Source organism: Pipistrellus hanaki (genome assembly GCF_964339955.1).
Source record: "Pipistrellus hanaki genome assembly, chromosome: 3".
Lineage (NCBI taxonomy): Eukaryota > Metazoa > Chordata > Mammalia > Chiroptera > Vespertilionidae > Pipistrellus > Pipistrellus hanaki.
This window is the reverse complement of record NC_140505.1, coordinates 180,310,088-180,335,157: the sequence shown is the minus strand read 5'-3', so window position 1 is coordinate 180,335,157 and position 25,070 is coordinate 180,310,088. Positions and strand designations below refer to the sequence as shown.

The 25,070-nt window shown below is 40.9% G+C and overlaps 1 protein-coding gene across 3 annotated transcripts; it reads right to left on the bottom strand.

Annotated features, from left to right (window-relative positions):
* Positions 1-5,659: 5,659 nt before the first annotated feature.
* Positions 5,660-24,209, bottom strand: PWP1 (PWP1 homolog, endonuclein). Of its 3 annotated transcripts, none has more exons than XM_084880423.1 (15): positions 23,970-24,209; positions 21,176-21,234; positions 20,867-21,051; positions 19,020-19,105; positions 18,826-18,922; positions 15,658-15,768; positions 14,342-14,472; positions 13,678-13,739; positions 11,911-12,007; positions 11,277-11,338; positions 10,053-10,164; positions 8,495-8,585; positions 8,280-8,401; positions 7,347-7,452; positions 5,660-6,545 (listed from the first exon to the last, which is right to left on the bottom strand). In XM_084880423.1, the coding sequence occupies exons 1-15, from the start codon at positions 24,039-24,041 to the stop codon at positions 6,436-6,438; spliced, it is 1,503 nt and encodes a 500-aa protein (XP_084736549.1). In that variant the 5' UTR covers positions 24,042-24,209; the 3' UTR covers positions 5,660-6,435. The 3 variants fall into 3 exon arrangements, with proteins under 3 accessions (XP_084736549.1, XP_084736551.1, XP_084736550.1); XM_084880425.1 differs by having other exon boundaries at positions 21,176-21,230; positions 23,970-24,191; XM_084880424.1 differs by lacking the exon at positions 23,970-24,209 and adding an exon at positions 23,767-23,889.
* Between the last annotated feature and the right edge of the window lie 861 nt (positions 24,210-25,070).

Sequence of the window (25,070 nt, the reverse complement as noted above, 5' to 3'; positions counted from 1 at the left end):
TACAGGATTTTCTTGTTATCTCATTTTGGGGAAGAAGGAGAAGAATGAATTTTCAGAAGAAAACCAGATATAACTTGAGTTTTTTAAAGGTTAGAAATGGAGAGAGGACTTCCTAAGTCCTGTAGCTTAGGGATTGTATTGAAATGTGTGTCTGCATAACAGTGCTCAAACTGCTGCCTGCTTCCAGCTCGTGTCCTGCTGCTCCCTAACGTCGTGCCTTCACTCTGCTGCCTCCTTGCAGAACTGTGGCTAGTCTACAGGTGTTGGTAGGCAGGGGTGCCTCCATCAGGTCAGGTCAGCTCTGGTGCCACAGGCAGTTCCAAGTTCAGCCTTTTACCAAAGGCATCCTGGTGGCAGGCCACCCGTGTTCACAAGAGACCATGGGTGCTGGAACTGTGAGCTTCCTTTCTCCCTTTATCTCATGCTGGGTTTGATTCCTTCACTGCCTAATGCTGCCAAAGATGGTGAAGCCTAATGTAAAAACAAACCCCAAAACAATAGAGGAAAACAGTTTTAAGTGTGAATTTAACTTTTACTGCTTATTTACTACTTTCATTTTTTACCTCTTAGACTTGAAATGTACATTCCAAGTTCTCATGAGGTGAATACATCAGTAACTGTTTGCTCTGAGCCTTCTCTGCTGCTGTGTTGGGGACATGGTCATGTTGAGAGGCAGGATATGAGAGCGCGCTCGAGCCGACCGAACGTTCTCCAGCCCGCGCTTTGCTGCGTGATCGTGTGTAACCTTAGCCAAGTTCTGTGACCTCTCCGTGCCTCTGTTTACTGTAAGTAGAGAATAAGGCTTCCCGTTTCATAATACTGTTTGATGTTAACATGGGTAAAGGGCCGTCACAGCGTTGATGTACAGTAAACATTAGCCCAGTTTTGGGTTAGCACAGATTTCTATCCTAAAATAAATGGCCCAAGAAGCCCTTGGTTTTATTAATACAGAGTAAAACTGAGCATAATTTGAGCTTTCAAGGCCAAAGCCTAGAAACTAATTTGCTGTTCTTGTAGGTCAGTGTGTGCGCGTTTCTTCCTTCCTTGAAGGGGAGCTGCTGACAACCTTGCAGGTGTGCTGAGCTGGGAGGTCCTCGGCCCATCAGAGGGCAAAGGGTGACAGGAACTAGTCTTCAGCTGTTCCAGCCTGCTGACTTGAACACACACTTCCTCGTTAACACGCGTAACTGTCAGCCCAACGTCAGTGTCAGCTTACAGCAGGGGTCTTCAAACTACGGCCCGCGGGCCACATGCGGCCCGCAGAGGAGTCTGATCCGGCCCGCCAGGTTTTTTGGGCAGTGAGCGCAGCCGAGGTGTTACAGTAGGAATTAGTAGTTCATATAGTCCGGTCCTCCAGCTCTCTGAGGGACCGTGATCTGGCCCCCACTTTAAAAAGTTTGAGGACCCCTGGCTTACAGTATCTGGTCACCCAGCTACATCTTAGCCACTCAAAAACGACGTATCTTCAGGTGTACAAGTGGCTATTGCCTGTTACGGGTTGGAGGGTCCCCCACCCACCTTCATGTTTTGAAGTTCAGCTCCCCAGTTCCTGAGAATGTGACAATAATTTGTACGTATGGTCTTCAGAGAAGTAATTAAGGTAGAGATGAGTTTCTTAGGATGTGCCTTAATCCAGTAATGACTAGTGCCCTACTAAGAGGAAGTTTGCAGAGGGGAGACCAGGGGAAGACACGGAGAAGATTGCTATCTACCTACAAGCCGAGGAGAGACGGCTCTGCTGACGCTTTGATCTTCTCGGACCTCTGGTCTCTGGAATTGTGAGACAATTCCTGTAATTGGCACTCAGTTGCACAGCTAGTAATGGCAGTCTGCCTACCCCACCAAGCTTTATTGATTCTTTAAATGTGGCTTGGCTAAAATTGGGATCCCACCAGGGCTACAAGCCTTTTAAAGATCACACAGAGAATCTATTCCCTTTAGACGTATTTATTTACATACATGATCTAGGGAGCTCATGCCTTGATCTTTGTTTTCTGCTCTGCTGTATCGGTCCCCTTTTTCCTCCTCCTCCCCCTAATACACACTTTTTATGCCGCTACAGATTCACTGAGGCACAGGCTGGAGATGAGCTTTGGAATAGATTAAAATCAAGATTCATTATGGCCAGAACCACTTAAAGAGAAAGAAAAAGTTTGGGAAAGTTTACTTAAGAAAAAACCAAACACACACACACACACACACACACACTGGATTTCATAAAGGGAGTGGGAGAGAGAGAAACATCAGTGAGAGAGAATCATTGATCAGGTACCTCCTGCACGCTCTCCATTGGGGATCGAGCCCGCAACTCTGCACGTGCCCTTGATCGGAATTGAACCTGGGAAGCTTTAGTCCGCAGGCCTATGCTCTATCCACTGAACCAAACCAGCCAGGGCAAGTTTGCTTCTTGAAAAATCTACCATTGGTTAATAGATACCTTCCTTCCCTTCTTAGCTAACATGATCTAGAGGCATGTGTGACATTTATATCTGTACCAGCACTAGTGTCTTTTAGTTTAATATTTATTTAGTCCTCACACAATATTATAATAGTAGGTTTTATCCTCTTTTTATAGATGTTGAAATGAAGTTCAGAAATTTAAGATTTCCTCCCTTCTGTGTTCAGTGATTTGCTGCTTTGGAGTACTTGTTAAAATGTATGTACACTGAGTGGCCAGATTATTATGATCTCTGAACGCTTAATAATCTGGCCACTCACTGTATATTCTATGCAAATTGTCCCCTCTACCAGGAGTTCAACCAGCAGGCAGGCAGGCCAATCGCCCATGTTCCCTCCCCCTGGCCAGGCTGGCCATACCCCACCCATGCACGAATTCATGCACCGGGCTTCTAAAATACACACACACACACACACACACTCTGGGGACCAGATTATTATGCATTCAGAGATCATAATAAACTGGCCACTCAGTGTATTTTTCTTCCAGCGTTCCCTTCCATGCTAATCTACAATGTGCTGTTTTGACACCTCATTTCAGGTGTACCACACTGCTACCTATAGAAGTTGCTGCTGAAACCGGTTTGGCTCAGTGGTAGAGCGTCGGTCTGCGGACTGAAGGGTCCCAGGTTTGATTCCGGTCATATCCCCGGTAGGGGGTGTGCAAGAGGCAGCTGGTTGATGTTTCTCTCTCATCGGCATTTCTAGCTATCTCTCTCCCTTCCTCTCTGTAAAATATCAATAAAATATATTAAAAAAAAAAAGTTGCATATTGCACTGGTTGTGAAATGCACTTTTATAAGTAGAAAACCTCTTTGTGGGGGCCCTTGTTCTTAATTGGACAACTGGCACTTGTCTATGAAAAAGGAATTATTCAAAAGTGTGAGATGACATAATATTCTGTTAGGGACTTTTTCCAAGATGCCTGAACCAGATAATGCAGTAACTGGAAGAAAGTGTACCAGGCTCCTTAGCATCTGAAATTCCCAAAAAGCAAATAGTGTTTCCTGGCAAAGGAAAAGCAGGATGATCTATTCATTGAGCATATATTGTCTTTTGAAACAAAGACGTTAGATTTTAAGAGAGTGGAGTAGGAACACATAAAGAAAAACAATGGTTTGTGACCAGGAAATCTAATTTAAAGTCCAGAAATATATATATAAAGGGGGGAGTGTTACTCCTTTCTTGAAGGTGTGGTAAGGATGTGGTTTTAACACTGAAGATGGAAAAAACCTAAGTGTCCCCCAGAAGAAAATGGTGACTTATGGCACATCTATATTAAATAATACAGTGCTGTCAAAAAGGACAAGGTAATCTATGCTACATGGAAGTATCTCTAAGACATCTTCTTTAGTGAAAAAGCCTATTGTCTGGTCATGTTGTTTATATATATATATATATTAACAGGAATTATACAAAGAAGCTACTCGAAATTGCCAATCCCATTTAATCATGCTTTCCTGTGCTGTAGAGTCTGGAAAGTTTAAAACCACTTCCCAGACTCCTTTTAGAGTTAAGATTCCAAACAAAACCAACGTTCCTCTGATCTGATATCCCTGGGTGAGAGTTTGATTCAAATGATCTGATGTCCCTGAGTGAGAGTTTGATTCAAATGAATTATGTGGGGAGTCAAGGCCTGGGGCTTCCATTTATCATGCAGGCTGGGATCTCACCAACGTGTGATGTCATTTTGGAGCTGATGGCTGTGGTGGATGTTTTCTGATGTGGTAGGTAGCTTCCTGATCATAGCAGCAGCTAAGCATTGCAAGCTCACTTCTGTGGTACAGGATTGGGAGTCATTCCTAGAACTCAGCCCGGATCCCATTTCAAGCCTTTTTTAGTGATTGTATGAACTCTCTGCACCGCTTTATAAATTCCTTTTGCTTAAACTAGCTTGCGATTCTGTCATTTGATCGAGTTATCTCAGTTACCTTACTCTGGCTGGGTTTCAAGGTACTACTAGTGAGATGAATTATGACATTTAATATTAATTCTTCCAATCAATGAGTATGTAGTATCTTTGTTTTTGTCTTTTTAAATCAATGTCTAATCGTTTTCATTGAATAGGTCTTTCACCTCATTGGTTAATTTTATTCTCAGGAATTTTATTTGGTGCAATTATAAATGGGATTGTTTTAAATTTCTCTGCTAATTCATTATTGTATAGAAATGCAATAGATTTCTATATGACTTTGTATCCTGCAACTAGTAAATTTGTTTTAGGTCCAATAAGTTTTTGGTGGAGTCTTTAAGATAGGGGTGTCGAACTCAATCAGAGAAGGGGCCAAAATCTAAAATCCAGCCTAAATCGTGGGCCGAATGGTTTACTGAACAGTCATAAACTGACAATGTCATAAACTGACAGCGGAGTGCAGTGATGACAGCGCGGTGCGGGCCACATTGCAAGGCCTGGCGGGCTGGATTTGGCCCGCGGGCCTTGTGTTTGACATATGTGCTTTAAGATATTGAACCATCCTTGCATCCCTGGAATAAATCCCACTTGATCAGTTTATGATCCCTTTAAACATATTTTTGATTGCTAATATTTCATTGAGGATTTATACATTTATGTTCATTAGGTATATTGGCCTTAATTTTCTTGTGGTGTGCTCTTCTGATTTTGCCACAATTTGGGATAATAATGCTGGCTTCATGAGTTTGCAAGTATTCCCATCTCTTCTATTTTTTTCTGAAGTGTTTGAGGATTGGTGTTGGTTATTTAAATGTTTGGTAGAATTAACCAGTGAAGACATATAGTCCTACATTTGTTGGGAAATTTTTAGTAATCTATTGAAAATTTTTTTTCTAAGTTGTCCAACTCGTTAGGATATAATTTGTTCATAGTCTTCTGGGTCTAAAGATTGCTCAATGTTCTTTTAAAAAACCCAGCTCTTGGTATCATTGGTATTTCTTATTGTATTTTTAGTCTCTATTTTTATTTTCTTTCTTGACCCAATGGTTGTTTGGTACATGCTTAATCTCCATACAGTTGTGAACTTTTCAATTTTCTTATAATTGATTTCTAGTTTCATGCTATTGTGGTTGGAAAATATTTTGATATGACTTCAATCTTTTAAGAGTGACAGGTCGTTAGAGGGGAGATAGTTGGGGTAGGGGGCCGGGTGAAAAAGGTGAAGGTATTAAAAAAAACCCCACAACCTTCATATATAGGCAACAGTGATTACTGGAGGGAAAAAAGAGAAAAACTAAAGTAAAAATTTATTGAGACACATTTTGTGATGTAACATGATCTGTCCTGTAGAATTTTCCATGTGTGCTTAAGAATCTGTATTGTTTTTTTTGGACGGAATGTTCAAGTCTACTTGGCCTAACACGTTTAAGGACACAGTTTATTGGTTTTTCTGTCAGAAGGATCTAGCCACTGGTGAAAGTGTAATATTAAAGGCCCCTACTATTACTGTATTTATCTGCTCCTATGTTGGGGTCATAAAATTTATGAATGTTATATCTTCTTGTTGGATTGAACCTTTATCATGATATGTCTCTCTTCTTTGAGAACACTTCTAAGTCCTGAGCATTAACTGGAGAGCAGTCAGTTTAGAAAGGGCACTACTCCTCGGTTTGTGGCCTGGTGTGCAATGTTGGCCAAACCACAACTCTTCCTGGCCTGGGTTTACCCATCTATTAAGATCATATAATTTTTTTAAAAAGAGCAAAATACTGTAAAAAGAGCAAAACACTGTAAATTACTAGCTATTTTACAAACTTAAATTACCTGTGACAGATGGCATATTTAAGGAATCGTTTTTTAAAACCTTTTTTATTACTCTTCCTAAGGAAATCTATACACTGCAGACTGGAACAGCAAGCACACAGAGCAGCCTTGTTTAGCTACCACCAGAGGAATGTCAGGTAGTTGGAAATCAATTTTGCTTCTGTCACTACACGTGGAACGTCTGTAGGCCAGCTTCTAAAACTGAGGTAAGGTGAACGAAACGGGAAATTGCACGATCCTCATTAAGTCTCCATGGGTGTGTCTGAGCTCCTGGTTCCAAAAGGACCATTAATTGACGAACTCCTTGTGTTACCAAGAGCAAGCCTCTCTCGTCTTCCAAATGCTTCATTGACTAGAACACAAAGAGTTAAGCAATTACCAGGTCAGAAAACTAAAATACTCTAATATAAAGAGAGACTAAAATGAGCAATAAGTTTTTCTACCTAAGGTAGAAATTTTATGAAAATATATTTAGTAAATGGGAAAGTAACCAACTCAGAAGTTCAACTTAATGCTCTGAATGAGGGTAATCATGTTTTTAAATGACTACTTTAAAAAATATTTTCTTTGCCTTGCCCTGGATTTATCTAATCCACTGTGATAACAAATGTCCCACACTTACAACAATGACTCTATCCTTTCATCGTTCTACTTCTGAGAGTATCCTTTCATCGTTCTACTTCTGAGAGTTTCCTATTTATTTTCCTTCATCTATCTCTATCATTTATACAAAGGATCCTTTTTCTCTACGGAGGGAAGATTCAGGAGTTGGATAGTGGGGCTCCATGTTATAGGACAAACCAGACTACCTCAAAGCAGTAAGCAAGCAGCCAGGCCCCAGGAAGGAAGGGGCCCTGTAAGCAGAGCAGATTTATTCATCCTGAGAGGGCCATTCTTTTGAGGCCATGCTACATTTCCTTCCAGTTTTCCCATTGAGATCTTTCAAATTTAAAATTTAAGTTTTGACGTATAAAGATAATAGATATTTTTTAATGGCATACATTTCAAAGTCTAAAGACAAAATTATTTGTGAGCATAAACATTCCTCAATTACATTTAATCCAGTCCTAAAGAAGACTATACTGCAGGGTGACCACAGGATATACCTTTGCTACTTACTCATTCAGAAAAGGCAGGAAATTAAGATTCTTACCTGAAGACACTGTGCTTATATCCCAGATCCGAAGCCCTTCTTTCTGACCTCCAAAGGCATACATAAATGGCAAATCAGGGCAACAGGCAGAACAAAAGAGAACTCCCTGGGGAGAAGAGTCAGTCAGTCAAGTTGGAAAGAAGACTGTACTAGGAAGCCAGACAAGTCCAGCATGATGGACATTCTGTAAGGATGTGTGTGCTGGGGGTGACCACTAAGGTCTCTCACCTCCATTACCATTCTAGTAGCATTTCCTATTAAATCTCATCTGCTAAGCACTTTTAATTCTTTTTAAAGGTCACTAAGGTCACTACTAAGACATTTTCAAATTTTTTAATGCTTTCATTTGTTATTTTTGTTACTGATAACACGCGTATCATAGAAAACAAACAGTTATAAAAACCACTAGGTAAGATAATCACTGTTCATGTTTTGGGATAGGGTCTTCTAGATTTAAAAATACTCAAGCACTTAAAACATTTAAATCTAAGCATGAATGATACTATAAAAATTGCTTCTGTTACCTGCCTTTCCACAAATATTTACAAACACATATATTCACTTTTAAACAGTTACAGTGTTCTGTGTCTGCAACTTAATTTATATAACTTGGTGCATGGCACACAGTAAGTACGCAATGCTGAATGAATGTATTATTTCTAATTTTTTTGCCACTACATAGTAATCAATTTTAGACTAATTATGCAAAGAAGTGATAAAATTATCACTATGGTGCCATAAAGGTTCAAGATTCCCTGGGACTATATTGATTTTAGGGTAAGAAATAGTCATTGATTTCACCTTAAACCTACATCATAAATCTCACCAAATTTGGCTAAGCTCAAAATCAACTTGCCCAATAAATCCGTATTTAATGCAATGGTCCCTGGAGAATGACAAACAATGCAGGTGAGAAACAGAAAACAGCCTTACCATCTTCATGTCCCTGGAGTGAACCAGACTGGGCCTGTCTCCTAACACGTCCCAGATCTTCACATATCTGTCTGCTGATGCAGTCACAAGACAACCCTTGATTTGACTGCTGAGATCAAGACCTAAAGGAAGATTAGTTCACAGACTCTAATGTCTTTGAGGTACAGATTTACTTGATCATAATTTAATAGAAATTAAATACTATTTTTGCTCACCAGAGATTTCATCATTGTGTGCATTTAGTGTAAAAATTGGCTTATCTGAACGTGCATCCAAATTATATACAAAGCCGTCATCTGTACTGGCCTGGAAAGAGTAAAAGGTGGGCAAGACCATGCTATATGACATCATTTAACAATGGGTAAACAGTATAAATTATAGTGCAAGTCAGCCACATACCTGACTTACCTGAGGGGATAAATGATGATGGAAAATGATAATAAAGACCAGTGTGTTGAGGGCAGAGGCATGGGAAGTGTGGCCAGTTAAAGTACAGGGTGGGGAGGAGCTCACCGAATCAAGAGGGAAGACTGTCAAGGAAGACAAGGAAATAGGGCTTCTGAAGAAAGGCAATGAATGCTGGCAATATTTTGGTGGGGAGAATCAATCATATAAGGACTGAAAGGCAGATTACAGCCCTAGCTGGTGTGGTACAGTGGATAGAGCATCAGCCTACAGACTGAAGGGTCAAGGGCACCATGCCCTTGACCCTTCAGTCTGATTATGGTCAAGGGCACCATGACTGGCTTGTGTGCTCCATCCCCAGTGGGGGATGTGCAAGAGGCAGCCAGTCAATGATTCTCTCATCATTGATGTTTCTTTCTCTCTGAAATCAATAAAAAAAAAAAGGTAGATTACATTGGGTTGTTACACATTCATGTTAGGGAGAAGAAACAAAGGAATTCAGAAATAGACCTAGTCAAGGATGGGAGAGAGACGTGAGCCAAAACCAACAGCCAGTAGAGAAAAAAGAGAAAGGATAACTGATGTAGTCTCATAGACGAGGCTGTGGATGGGGATAAAATCAAGGGAAGGAAGTGTCATCCTTTGAGACTAAACCATTTGATTCTGATCACTTCCCATTTCCTTAAATGTTTGTGATTTGAGGACTGATGACCATCTGTTAACAAATAACCTAAGGAATGAGTGTGCTTGACTGTTGACAACGAAAGTACAACTCAAATACAACGGGGACTTCACTTCTGATCCAGCTTAGGGTAGCTAGCTCAACTGTGAGCTCTATTATTTCAGGAACCTTATTAAAAACTGCCCACATATTTTAAGAACACTGTTTTATAAAGAACTCTTTCCCTCGTTTACAAGCCCTACATATTTACATTAGGAAAATTAGGAAATGTGTGTAGAATTCTTTAATTGCGCTTCTCTTCTGGATGAAAGCTGGGATTTCATCTTCCCATGGATTGAAGTGTCAATGTAATATTTGGATGCTACATAGAAAACTGTCATCCTACAGACATTGAGGGTATTTACAGAAACATGTTTCCTATCTGGGGGACAGTGCTACAGAATATTAACCATGTAAGTATTTTTTAAAAATACAATAAAATGATCAAAATAAAACTTGGCACACTTTGGAATGATTGGAAATTAGCAAAATTATTTACATTTACTATTTTTCTGTGGCTGGTTCATTATTCTCTCTCCAAATCACATTAATACAGAAAAGCTTTTCAGAGAGTCTCTCTATAATAGAATTAAAGAAATAAGTATTAGTAACCAGGGTAAGCAAAACAGTAATATGCACAATCTTACCAAGAAGTGACAAGGTGAAAAATGATTCCAAGTCACTCTCTCAATCTGCCCGCTGAATCGCCACATTCGATGGCTGTCATTTGGACTTCGGCAATCATACAAAGCCACTGACCTGCACACACAGAGGCAAAGGTAGGGTTTTCAGAGTTCCAGTTCTCCTACATGTTTTATTAATAACATGGGAATTAAACACTGTGAAGTCAGGATCCAATTATTTAAAGCCTGTTTTGAGGTTCCAAAATAGAAAAGATGAGTTGATTTTCATTGATTGGTGGACTCTGTCACTTGAAGGGACTGGTGGTTCTCAATGTCAGTGAGCATGACCTTTTCCAGGTCAAATCCTCCGCTTACAAGATGAATTATCTGTATTTTTGAAAGACCAGGACAGTTTCTCATTTCCCTTCCCCAGTCGTGCTCACAGCCAGATCACCCATTCTAGTCGCACTTACTCTGTACAAGAAGGCTACTTTGTTCGGGGAACCTATGGATACTTTTCTAATTCTGCATGAATCCCAACTAAAAAATGTGAACATTTCACTCTTCAAAAGGACAGGGAATGAAAATGAAGACTGAGTTTCTGTTTCTACGAGCTATCCTCCCCATCTCCAGATCCAATTCTTCCCCTCTCCCTACAGCCATGCCCTCTGTCAGTGACATGGGAATTCTTTCCATAAAGGCAGAGTTCATTGCTCCACGTGGTCTGTTTTGGCCAGAGACTAAGACAAGTATACTAGTGTGAGCCTAAGTCTCAAGAGGCCTTGACATCTCTGCTTGAGCTTTTGACCTCGCCATAACCTCGCCTGCTGGTCCCAGGAGGAGATGAAACGTGGGGAGAGCCAAGTCTCCAAGGCCCATAATCAAACAATGATGAGCAGAGCTACCACTGAATACAGAATAGGTTAGCTCAGTCTTTCAGAGGCATGTGAAATAAAAGGTTGTTGTTTCACATCACTGAATTTTGGGATGGCTGGTTTCACAGCAATGGCTAACTCATGAACCCTCTAAAAATCAAAATAGTTGTTAGGAACTACATTATCACGATACACCACATTCCCTTGCAGACTGAAATGACTAAAATTGAAAAGGACAAATAAGTATTACTAATATTTTAAACACACAGGTGCCTCAGCAGGGCTTTCTCTCTGAGCATCAGTGATGCTTTCTGAGTTAGTTCATGGGGATAAAAACAGTCGTGATAACTCCTGAAATGCAATGCTTTCTTACTTATCGTATGATCCAGAAATCAGAGTCTGTGCTTCAAATGGATGAAACTGTAGTGTTTGGACCTACAAGGGGAAAGAAAAGTAAATGAATAAATCTGCTTGTTTGGTTTTGGTAAAACTGCCTAATACTTGGTGAGAATAAATTTGGCAGTGTTTTTAGAAATTTCTCCTGAAATTTAGCCCTCTTTAAAGGAATATAAATTTACTACAAGATCAAAAGGACAAAACACTTTCCAAATAAAGGTTGACACTTAAGACATAATACAGCATCCCCCAACTTGTGTTTGGCTTAATGTATATGTCCTTCAAGTGTTAAAATATTTTCAGGAGAAAAAGGAGTGTGGTCAAACAACTGGGCAGCTCTACATGCTGTGAGGGCCTCCAGTGTACACTTTAGAAGTCTCTGTCAACATGTTACAAAGCACGAATGTTCCTAGTCACTTCACCTTCTAGCACCTGTTGTTGCACGTGAGATGGGTAACTATCTATCACACAGGCCTTTGGGAAGATCCACTGAGAGAGCATGTCAAAGCACTCTGATTCACAAAAAGCCATTTATAAATATTTGGGATTATTTGTAGCCATTATTTGTCCCAGATTTTTAAGAATCCCTTTGACCCACTAAATCATCATACCTTGTCTGTGTGCACAGCAAGGCTAGCTGCTGGTTTCCCCAAGGACATATCCCACAGAATCACAGTGTTGTCAGCTGACCCACTTGCTAGCACATTTCTGAGAAAGGGAAGAAACAAGTCATGTAATCTTTTAAAGATCAAGAGCGTTAAATGTAAGAATTTCATTTAAATAGCATCAAAAAGAAGAAAATACTTAGGAATAAATTTAATAAAAGATCCAAGACGTACATATTGAAAACTATAAAAGATAATTCAAAGAATTTCTAAATTAACAAAGATATTCCATGTGCATGGACTTAATGTTAAAACAATTGACCTACAGATTAAACCAATCCCTTTCAAAATCCCAGCTGACATTTTTGCAGAAAACTGACAAAAGTTGGATTTAAACTTTATTTGGAAATGCTAGGAATCCAAAATAATCTTAAAAAGGAAGAGCAAAGCTGAACAAAATCAGATTCTGATTTGAAAACTGATTGAAAAGCTACATTAATCACAACAATGTGATGCTGGCATCAGATTAACAGAGTAGAGTGAAGAGTCCAGAAACAAACCCTCATTTATGGTCAAGGGTGCTAACGTTACCCATTGTTCAATGGGGAAAAGAACAGTGTTTTCAACAAAGGGATAGGTGCCTGCAAAAGAATGATGCTAGAGCCCTGGTCCAGTAGCTCAGTTGGCTAGAGCAGTGGTCAGCAAACTCATTAGTCAACAGAGCCAAATATCAATAGTACAACGATTAAAATTTCTTCTGAGAGCTGAATTTTTAAACTTCTAATGCCATTTCTTCAAAATAGACTTGCCCAGGCCGTGGTATTTTGTGGAAGAGCCACTCAAGGAGCCAAAGAGCTGCATGTGGCTTGTGAGCCGCAGTTTGCAGATCACTGGACTAGAGCATCCTGGTATGTCAATGTTGCAGGTTTGATACCCAGCCAAGGCACATACAAGAAATCGGCCAATGAATGCATAAGTGAAACAACAAATTGGTTTCTCTCCCTTCCTTCCTCTCTACAAAATCTATTTTAAAAAATGACATTAGGGGCTAGCTGGTTTGGCTCAGTGGATAGTGTTGGCCTGCAGACTGAAAGGTCCTGGGTTTGATTCCAGTCAAGTGCACATATCCAAGTTGTGGGCTCCAGCCCCAGTTGGGGGCGTTCAGAAGGCATCCAATCAATGATTCTCATCATTAATGTTTCTCTCTCTTCCCTCTCCCTTCTTCTCTGAAATCAATAATACACACACACACACAGACACACACACTAGAGGCCCTGATTATTCACTGGTGGGATCCCTGAACCTGGCCTGTGTCTTCTCACAATCTGGGATCCCACAGGTGTACAATCGGGGCCAGGGAGGGTCCGCAGGAGGGCTCCAGGGTATGTTCAGCCCCTCTAGCCCAGACCCCAGCAGCAAGCTAACTTACCGGACTGTTTGCCCCCTGGTGGTCAGTCGACATCATAGCTACCGGTCAAACAGTCACTTGGGCTTTTATATATTTAGATTTTTAAAATGACATTAGACCCCTATCTTATACTATACACAAAAAATAATTCAAAACAGATCACAGACCTAAATCAATAGCCAAAATTATAAAGCTTTCAAGAAAAAAGTATACTAGTAAGTCTTCATGACCTTGGGTTAAGCCATGATATGACACCAAAAATGTAAACACCAAAAGAAATTGGACATCCTGAACATGCAAAACTTTGTGCAGCAAATGAAATAATCTAGAAAGTGAAAAGACAACCCTCAGAACAGTATGTTTACCTGATCAGCTTATTCCAAGAAAGGTCCAGGACAGCATCGGTATGCCCTTCTGCGGAGGAACTCTGCAATTATTAATTACTTTTTGTATCAAAGTCTCCCCCAAATAAAACTAATTTTAAAGACTCTTTAAATCTTAAGACTGTTGTTCTGATCTTAGGAAAACCTGAAGACTAAGAAAAGGAAGCACCTTGTCTCCCTGTTACTTTATAGTGCCATGAGAAAGAATCTTTAGAGGAGAAACTACAGTAGTTCTTAATATACATGATATAATTCCACAAATACCAGCTCCCCTCCCCCAAAATTAACAGAGTAAAAGCTATAGGAATTAATACATGGATATTTAGCAACATACTGAAGACTAAATGGAAATTTTTTAAAGTTCAAAACTAGCATATTAGTGTGAATCATTAGTATAAAGGAAATTATGACTAAGATGTTAACAGGTTTCATATATATATATATATATATATATATATATATATATATATATATATTTTTTTTTTTTTTTCCTTTGATGAGCTTTTTGAAACTATAAACTACTGTAACTTTATAATTACCTGGCCTGTTACACCAAGAATGTCTAATTAAAAAAAAAAGTAGGATCTTGTCGCTCCTCGCCCTAGCCCCAGTAAACTTGTCATTAAATATCTGTTAACTTGCTTACCTTCTTTCCCTTTTTCTTCTTCTTTTTTGACAGCTTACTTCCAAGGGTGAAGACTGGCTCTAAAGAGTCCACTATATCCAGGTCCCACACTTCAATAACGGGGGTCATGTTTCCCACAGCAATATAATTTCCTACAGGAGGAAATGTAATTATCACTTAAAAGTGAGTTCTTCCTGGCACCAGTGCCTTGTACGTAGTATGTGATTCATAGATATTTGGTTAAGGACAAGTCAAAGACAGGAAAAAAGAATTACTCCTGACAAAATGCACAACACTGTAGAGTAACTGAGCAATGGCTGAGAGCAGTTGCTCTAACTTTATTTGCATACACATCACCTGCATGTAGTAAAATGCAGGTTCTATTCGGGAGGTCTTGGGTGCATTTCTAACCAGCTCCCGGATGATGCCAATGCTGTGCTGCTAGGTTCTTGGGTCAAAAGGGTTCAGTAACAAGGTCTCCGTCTCTTGCCTCCAGGTCCTCACTTAGCTAATAACAATAAAACTCCTTCCAACCTTCACGGATGTTGTGAGGACAAGGATCTGACCAATCAGGAATGTGAACAGCTTTGTAAATGAGATGTAAGGTCACGAGTATCAGACTTTACCCTGGTTCAGAACAAATAGGACAGGACAGTAGTGTGAAGCTTTGGCTAAAACGACTAACATGAGAACTTTAGTCTCTCTTCACTTTGGTCTTATTTGGTGTTTTCTGAAAAGGACCTTGCCCCTGAACTCTAGCTGATAACATCAGACACATTATGCCATTTTATACTGGTTTTTTTTTTTTTGTGTGTGTGTGTGTGTTAATCCTTACTTGAAGGTATTTTTCCATTGCTTTTTAGGGAGTGGGAGAGAGAGGAAAAGACAGAGAGAAACATTGACGTGAGAGAAACACATCGATTGGTTGCCTCCTGCATGCACCCTGACCAGGCCCAGGCTGTTGAGGAGCTTGCAACCAAGGTACATGCCCTTGATCGGAATCGAACCTGGCAGCCTTTGGTCCACAGGCCAACGCTCTATTCACTGAGCCAAATCGGCTAGGGCTATACTGGGTTTTATGAGACCATCATACAGTTATGCAGCCCAAAATGCTTTCAGGCCCTGTTCTTCTGCCTATCTGAAGGGTAGAGCCATATGACCCAAAACAATTACATGATGTGTTTTAAGAATTACATAACTACAACTTCATAAAATAATGTTAACTTCATAAAACATCAATTAATTCTGCAAACATTCATACAGAATACCTAACTTTTGTGGCTAGGAAAAACACACAGGACTAGGAACCACGGTGCAATCTTAAGTTTTCTAATTACCGGTAGAATTGTCTGGGCTAGGATCAAAATTCAGCCATTCCACACTCAGAGGGTATGCAGACAGCAGTATATCATGGTGTACATAAAAAGAATCTTCTTCTCGATTGTAAACTGTAAAGATTGGAAAAGACTTTATTGTATCAGAGTAAGAAATCACATACCACTCAAAAGAACAGACTCTCCCTATTAAACCTGGAGGTACCACATGCATAAAGGAGACATACTGATGACATTAAAGGAGATGCCCGAGCTGTTACTGCTAGGTAAAATATCCGCATGTCTAAAAGACTGCCATCACCTGGTGTGCCCCAGCTGGGGCCAAGAACACTGACACAGAATTGACATCTGCCTGAATACACCTCCTGCACGCTCACGGCTGAATGGTCCCATCTTCTGGTTCCCCCATTACAGAGAATAATCACTCATGAGGTCTCCCTAAGGAGCACAGTCATGCACTGCAGCATGTTTCAGCCAACAACAGACCACATATTTGACAGCAGTCCCCTAAGATTATGATGAAACCGAGCAATTCCCATCGCCTAGTGACATCGTAGCTGTCATAACATTGCAGTGACATGTGTTACTGTGGTCATGCTGGTGTAAACAAATCTGCACTGGGAGTCATATGAAAGTACCACACGTGCGTTATGTACAATACATAGTACTTGATAATAAACAATTACATTAATAGTTACTATACTTTATATTCTTTTATGTCAGTGTGTACTCTCTCTACTTATTAAAAAATCCATAGTATGTTGGTTAATCTGGCAGCAGCCTCATATAGTTCAACTGCATCATTTTCTCCTGTGCTTGACAATTTCATGTTGTTTTGTTCAGTAATATGTAGGACGTGTTACCTGCAGCCAAGGAGCAATAGGCTATCCCATGTGGCCCAGGTGTGAGGTGGGCTGTAACATCTAGGTTTGTGAAGTGTACTCTGTAATGTTTGCACAAGGACAAAATTGCCTAGTTATGCATTTCTCAGAATTTATCCCCACATTAAGCAGAGTATGACTAATTATTATTTTATCCTTTAAAGGTCTATCTGGTTATAAGTAGAGAAGAACAAATAAAAAAAAGACTGAAGAGAAAGAACTCATTTAGAAACCTAAATGCTTGGCAGAATTACTTCATTATATTGAAAAAAGTTTATGATGACCAACAATGTAAATAAAATTCCTGAGAACACTTTTTCGGAATATGGCAACTAAAGAAAGACTTAACTCCTTCATTAAGAGAAAAAAACACTGTTAAACTCAATAACTAAGAAGTCTTTTAAAAACACTGATAAACTAGAGCCCAAATAGAAATTTCCCCCAAACATGCCTTTTTTTTTTTTTTTTAGGATGAGTTGTTAACACTGTAACCTAAGATTTTAATTCCTCAGACCTCTGCTTCTGGGACAGATTTGGATCAGCCGATTCCATGTACTGCTCTATCTTATCACTGAGGATGAGAATGCACGTTCAAAATGACTAGCTTGTGGTCCTATGAGAACCTCAGCTTTGGTCAATGTATTCAGCCTACATTTTAAATAAAAAGATGATGCTTTAAAACGATCTCCTAATTTTAATCATATCAGATCAACATTCAGATAGGCTTTAAAATGCAATTTTGCAAATATTCTTAAATAGAGATTGCTGGATAATTTGGGGCTTCACACTAAATCCAAATAAAATATAGAAGTAGGAATACAATTGCTTTTAATTCTCAACTCCTCTGATACTCACAAATAAAAAGGAATGACCACAATAAGTTCACATGAGAATGTATAAAAATCAGTAAAGACAAACTGTAAGTTTTAACTGTTTAAAATGAAAAATTTTACCAATGTGGTTTTGCATGAAATACATTAAGAAATTGGAAGATAATTAGCATAACTTCATATAGAAATATCTGCAATTTAAAGTTCTTTTTTATTTTATAAACTAGAGGCCTGGTGCACGGATTTGTGCTCCAGTAGGGTCCCTGTGCCTGGCCTGCACCTTCTCACAATCCAGGTCCCCCCAGGGGATGTCAGATAGCCAGTTTTGGCCCCATTCCTACAGGCCTGATCCAGACAGGAGAGCCTGATCCTGTGTGTTGAGCATCTGTCCCCTGGTGGTCAGTGCATGTCATAGTGACTGGTCAACCATTTGTTCAGCTGCTTAGACTTTTACATATGTAGATAAATCGAAATGGGACATGGGATGAAAATAGCCTATTCAATAGACTTCCTGTAGGCAGCCTTAAAGACTGTGAAGTGTTACAGAAATTCAACATAATAGAATAAATGACGAAGTAACATGGAAGATGCCAATAAACATTAAATTTAAAGGTCTTAATTTCCAAACTGCAACAGTGCTTAGCCTAACAATCTCATTGAAGCTTCAAATCTAAGACATGACTAGAACACAGTGGGAAGGCAATTAACTGGGCAGGGATGGACCTGTCTGAGGGTGGATGCAGAGAAACAAAAGGGCAAGGAAACACTCAATTAGTGTCTGTTAATTAATAAATATCAACATTAGAATTTGTGATTCAAAAACTTAAAAAAGAAAAATTCAAATCACTGCCTACTTCAGAGTCCCAGGAGACATCTCTGGCTTAGACACAAGCATTCCCTGAACTGGGAATGTGACAAAGATGTCCTGATTCCTAAAGGGAAATGCAGATTTCTGAATAGGATTTTTATGAAGAAAATAAAATGTATCACAAAATGGACAATATTTGAAATGACTCGGGAAAGAAAAAAAAGCAGGATAAAAACCTGTCTGTTGAGTATAAGCTTTGCCATACAACGAAAAAGCAGCCAGGAAGGAACCAGAATAAAAAGCAGGTGAGCAAGTTATCTGTGGGTGACGGGATTATATTTTCCCTCTACATCCAATGGGGGGATAACTAAGCAAAATGTTTAAATGAAAGATTAAATAAAAACCCTTGTTAGGACTTACTTCCAGGAGACCTATTTTCCTAAATAAAGTTGGGTACCAAAGTGACACAGACGACAGCCAGGCAAGCAACCAGGAAGTCTGTGGACTGTGTAGAATTTAACCACGTAACAGACGTTAATGAGAGAAGGCAGGCTCTGACGCCCAACCATTCATAACAGTAAGCATTATGGGTATTATTTGAAAATCCCTAAAATAGACCAGAACCATTTGGTAAGGGCGGCATTTCACTCACCGTGTACCTCTAAATTGCACTGGTCCTGTTCAGCTCTGCCACAAATTATGAGATTGTCACTGGGCTTAATCAAGAAATCGTCACGTTCATATTGCTCCTAAGTGGGGAGAAAAAAGTCAGTGACTAGAAGCAGATATTCAGTGAGGTTTCCAAACCTCAAGGAGCATAATTAGAAAGGCCATGTAAACATTTACCGTATCTTTCAGAGTAACATAAGGATCTTGATCATTACTCCCATAGACTGTAAGACCCAAGAGAGATTCACCGAGAGTTTCAGTATCTGTAAGAATTCATAAACTGAAATGAATAAAACAGTCACAAAATCATCTTTTCTAAGGCATCTTATCTTTAGACTTAGATTCCACCGTCTGTTTCATAACTAACTCTGGATCACCCATAGATGGGAAAGGCAACAGATAATAAAAACAGGAATTTAAAAGCCATTTATATTTGACTTTGGAATTGATAATCTCGGAATAAAAGAATTACAACAAAATGTGAAATTCTCTCAGGATATTTCTGAATTCTGCTTGGATCTCTAGCTCTTTGTAATCATTGTTCAAAAGTGTTGCAGAGAGGCGGCCTTGAGGCCCTAGAAATGCAATTATCTTAAAACACTGGCATCAACACAGAGTAAGTTTGTTTCCTGGTCAAACAGAATTGAAAAATGATGGGTTTCCCAGTTAAATGGGTTTCTTTATTGCAAGATTTCTCAGAACTTCTGATATGCTAATTTGCCTTATGAATCATAAAGAGGGGTTATTATATGCCTTTTTTCACTAACCTTACCTCAAAATGGAATTCTTTCATGGCATATCTGCAAGGGTGACAGAGTGTTCATCCCAAGTAACATAAAACTCAAGGAAGATACTCTTAATTGTCAGGGAAAACTACTTTAAGGAGGTAGCACTAGTAAGTCTTAAACTTATGATAGGCAACAGACAGGGGAATTTCTACTGAATGAGAAAGACAGAGACAATGACCTGCAGGGTGTGGAGAAGGTAAGGAACATTTTGAATGCGTCTCCTCTGCTTGGGCTCTCCTCCTCTCTGTATTCCCACTCTGTCCTCACAGGATAGTAACAACCCAGAGTCCAATGGAGAAACTACCCTCTGCACCTCCTGAAGTAAACAGTTGGTCCCTGACTTCAGATGGTCTGACTCAATATTTCAACTTTCTGATGGTGCAAAAGCAGTACACATTCATTGGAAACCACCAAGGCTAAGCTGCAATGTTTGGTTGGTGTATTAAATGCATTTTCAAGTTAAAATATTTTCAACTTATGATGGCTTTATCAGGACATAGCCCTATGGTAGGTTGAGGAGCATCTGTCCTAAAAAAGAATGAAGGCTTCAGGGACATATAATAGCACTAATATTCACCATCTGTGTGACATTGGCAAAGTTATTTCACCTTCGTAAGCCTCAGTTTTCTATTCTGTAAAATGGAATTAATAATTCCTCTTATTGCAGACAAAGAAATATATGTTACAGGTGATTATTCCCACTAGTTGCAATAAAATAAAACATACAATAGTTTTTCGTTTGTTTTTTTACATGTGAGATTAGTGGGTTAGAGCTTAATTTCTAAACTAATTTGGGAAACATGCTGTCTTCCTAAGTATTGAGCCAGATTATGTGACTGACATAAAAAACAACATCTCAGAATATAGCTCTGGAACACTAGAAGCACGATCAAACGCAGTAATTTTCAACTGGTGTGCCTCGGCACATGGATATGCTGCAAGTATTAAAAAAAAAAAAAAAAAAGCAATACCTGACTAGTCAGGGGCACTGACCTCTTTTCCCTTAGACTGTCAAATAAAAAAATGATAACAGCCAACACAACAATAGCCATCTGATGGGAATAAATTAAAATTATACCTATATCTTTGTCAGATCAGCAACAAATGTATTTTTTGGGGTGCTGCAGGATTTTAGTAATTAGTTTACAGGTGCCACGAGCTGAGAAAGGTTGAAAATCGCTGACCTAACGCATGGGGTTTGCGATTAAATGCCCGTATCAGCGAGTGGATTCTGACCTGGGTTGCCTTCCTCGTCATATCGATCTAGCTCGTACTCGGCCAGCTCGTCATCCTCCATGGCCCTGTCATCCTCTGGGTTGCCGTCCTCCAGGGGCTCCCGGGGCCGTGCCTGGGTACGCGCACTCTGCATGCCATCTTCCGAGGGCTCCCCCGTCTCCTCTTCCTCACTGCCACCTTCTTCTCTGTGGCAGAGAAAAAAGGAATCACCCAAAAGGCACCTTCAATAACAAGACCACCTTGTCATCGTTACTTAAGATTTACATTTCATCTGCACTGTGCTACAAACATCAACATGCCTAAACTTACTGTAACTTTTCCTTGGCTTCAGCAATAAGACGTTTTACTTCTTCTTTACTCAGCTCTACCTACAAGAGAGCAAACATTTCATTATGATACAGTTAAGAAACGTTGTAAGTCTTTGAATTAAAAAGAAATTTGCAAACTAATGTAAAATATAATTTTAAGAGACATCAAGAATCAAACATCAATCTAGACTCTAAATCACATGTGTCAAACACAAGGCCCGCGGGCCAAATCCAGCCCGCCAGGCCTTGCAATGTGGCCCGCACCGCGCTGTCATCACTGCACTCCGCTGTCAGTTTATGACATTGTCAGTTTATGACTGTTCAGTAAACCATTCGGCCCGCGATTTAGGCTGGATTTTAGATTTTGGCCCCTTCTCTGATTGAGTTTGACACCCCTACTCTAAATTAACCTAACTGAAGTTTTCACAGGTTCTTAAAATTAAGATCCCTTCCCATCCGAAGCTGTTTAAAAGCCACATTCAGTCTTCTCTCTCTTCAGACCAGTGGTCCGCAAACTCATTAGTCAACAGAGCCAAATATCAACAGTACAACGATTGAAATTTCTTTTGAGAGCCAAATTTTTTAAACTTAAACTTCTTCTAATGCCACTTCTTCAAAATAGACTCGCCCAGTCCATGGTATTTTGTGGAAGAGCCACACTTAAGGGGCCGCATGTGGCTCTCGAGCTGCAGTTTGCCAACCACTGCTCCAGACTTTCTAAAAAAGATTGACCTGTATAAACTGACTTCTACCGTCGCCCACCTCACTTTCTTCTCATTACGCCGACTCCCTGGCCACTTCTCCCCGTTTTCCCTGTGGGCAGTCCTAAATAAACCACCCCTGCCTTGGTCCTCGGCTCTTTCCTGTTCTCACCCACACGTACTCCTCATCATGCTGTAAGTCCCTTGCAAAGCTCATGCATTCACAAGACTAAACTACCACCTATGAACCGATTACGCTAAACTTTCCCTTCTCTAGCTCTAAACGTCAGTTCCACTTCCCCAACTGCCTGTTGCACTCTCCCCTTGGATATCCTGTTCAAACAGAAGTCATTCTCTATTTCAGAACTGCCATTCCTCCCATGCTACAGTACCTTTCACAGCACCCCCATCACTGCTACTGAAGCTTCTGGAAGACAGATACTGACTTGTCACTGCCCTTACTACTAAGCACAGTTCAGTGCTCAGCCCACCGCAGGGATGCTGGATGACAGATGATGAGTGAATGAATTGCCCAGTTTAGACCCAAATAGACCCAAACACCTCTACCAATACGGAAATCCTCCTGAGGGGTGGCTAGCCACCGCTGGATAGCTCCAGAAATGAAAGGCTCTCAACTTTAATGAAACAACACTTATTTTTTTAAATTTCTCTCAAAGGTCTGAGTTTTCCTTCCTGGTATTTTGAATAAATTCAATCTCTTCTTTCTAGAAACTCTTCAAGTAAAGATCCCCAAACCTGCCTGCGCATTAGAAACAGGTGAGGATCTTTTAATACATTCATGCTACCCTCCAGACCAATTAAGTCACAATACTTGGTAGGAGGGCCCAGTATTTTCCGAAGCCCCCAAGTGATGAGAATGTGCAGACATGTTTGGAAATCATTGACTTCAAGTATCTGAAAGGGTTATGTCCCCTTTAATAACAACTGTTAGTTCCTTCAATTATTCTTTTCGATTTATGGCTTAGAGAAAGAGAGAGAGAGGGAGAGAGAGAGAAACATCGATTTGTTCTTGTTCCACTTACTTGTGCATTCACTGGTTGATTCTTGAGTGTCTCCTGACCAGAGATCAAACCTGCAATCGCCAGCTAAGCAATCTGGCCTGGGCTCCCTCAATAGTTTTAATGAGATAATTTCCTGTCCCTATTTTTTATATAGGCACTGATTGTCTACTGTAAGCCAAACACCAGAGAAACTGGTGAATAAAACAGTCTGTGCCCTGAGGAATTTACATCCATTGAGGCTATTACAGTCCCTCATTACTGTTAGTTTCACGCCCGACCATATACATGTCTATTACTTTCCTGTCATCATTGGCCCAATTACATTCAAACCAACTCCCTCCCCCATTTCCTTGCCTCCTTTCTTTCATTGCACTTATTCCCATTTACATTTTATGCACACACACGTCAGCTACATACAAGCAAGGACTTTTTGTTTTGTTCATGCCTATTCCAGGACCCAGAAAGAACCTGGTAATGACCCGTTTAATAACTTAAGCCACTTCACCCCTGCCACAGACCCGTCTCTCTCTCCCGCAGCGTGTCCCTTGCTGTGCCACGTCTGCCTCCCATCCCCACTGCCTCTTCATCTCACCCCAATTTCCGCAAGAAACCCCTGAGCTACCTCCCAGCCTCAGGGCTGGAGCCTCCACACCAGCTTTTCCATCCCCCAGCCCCCACACTGTGGCCTCCTCCGAACGCGGGCCCAGGAGTGGAAGGTGGGGTTCCCCATGTGCGCCCCATCCCCGTCACCCTGAATTGGGATGAGGCTGAAGCTGCGGTGCTGTCAACCAGGCTTTAGGGAAGGGGCGATTTCCGCTCGGAGGAACCACCTGCCCCTTCCAGCCCAGGAGGCCCAGGCGTGCGCGAACCTGAGGGGAGGAGACCGTGGGGAGCCGCAGTCCCAGACCCGCAGGTCCTCGGAGCCGCAGCCCTCGTCACGACCACCACCAGGCCCAAACCGACCTCTCCCGCCCCGGCCACCACAGCGGGACCAGGGCCGCGCGTCCCGGCCCACGTTCTGCAGCGACACGAGGATGCGCAGAGGCAGCGCCCCGCCCGAAGGAGGCCTCACCTTGTCCGGCCGCTCCTTGGCCACGCCGCAGCGGACCCAGGCCACGCACGTCACCTGGCGGCTGCGGTGCATGGTCCCAGCGCAGGACTCCTCCGGGGAGACGCGGTGCCGGCGGGACAGGAGCCCTCGTCACCCTCAGGCCCGCGCGCTCCGGGACCAGCTCCGGGAAGCCGCCCCCCGAGGAGCGCAGGCGCAGAACCGCTTCCGCCGGCGGCGGCGGCGCCCGCCCCTGACGTCATCGGGAGCCGCCGAATGGGAAAGGGGTGGGGCGAGGGCGGAAGCGGAAGCAGCAGGGCGAGGGCCCCACGTGGGGTGGGCTGGCTGTTTTGGGGTGGCGGGAGTGGGCTCACTGCACTGCCGGCTTGTGGGGTGTCCGCAGGCTTCAGGGAGGCAAGAAGTGAAACTGGAGCTTAGGAGTCAGCTCCTAAAGCTCCAGTTTAAAAGTAATATATATAAGATATATATTATTTTATATAAAATAATATGTAGAATATAAAAATAATTTTAATATAATTAGAAATTAACATTTTTAATTATATTAAAAATAACCAACATTTATTTTGCCTGAGTTCCATTATCTTAGATGAGAGAGGTTTGTGGGGTGTCCTTTTTTTTTTTTTTTTTTTTTTTTTTTAACCAAAATGAATTTGTCATTTCAAGGAGATATTTCTGCTGTTACATTTCATTTTATTCTTGGATGCTACGTTTTCACCTTAAGACATTTAGCACCTATTTTGTAGTAAGTGTGCAGGAGTGCTTTAGCAGCAGCAAATGCAGAGTGCTTGTAGTGTACAGGGCACTGTTTCAAGTGCCTTATGTGTTTATTTTCATTTAAAATTTTCTATTATTTTTTTAAAAATGTATTTTTAATGATTTTTTACAGAGAGGAAGGGAGAAACATCCATCAGCTGCCTCCTGCACGCCCCCTACCGGGGATGTGCCGGCAACCAGATACACGTGCCCTTAGCTGGAATCGAACCCGGGATCTTTCAGTCTGCAGGCCGACACTCAATCCACTGAGCCAAACCAGTTTCAGCTATTATTATTTTTAATCATCACCCAAGGACGTACATTGATTTCAGAGAGAGAGAGGACAGAAGA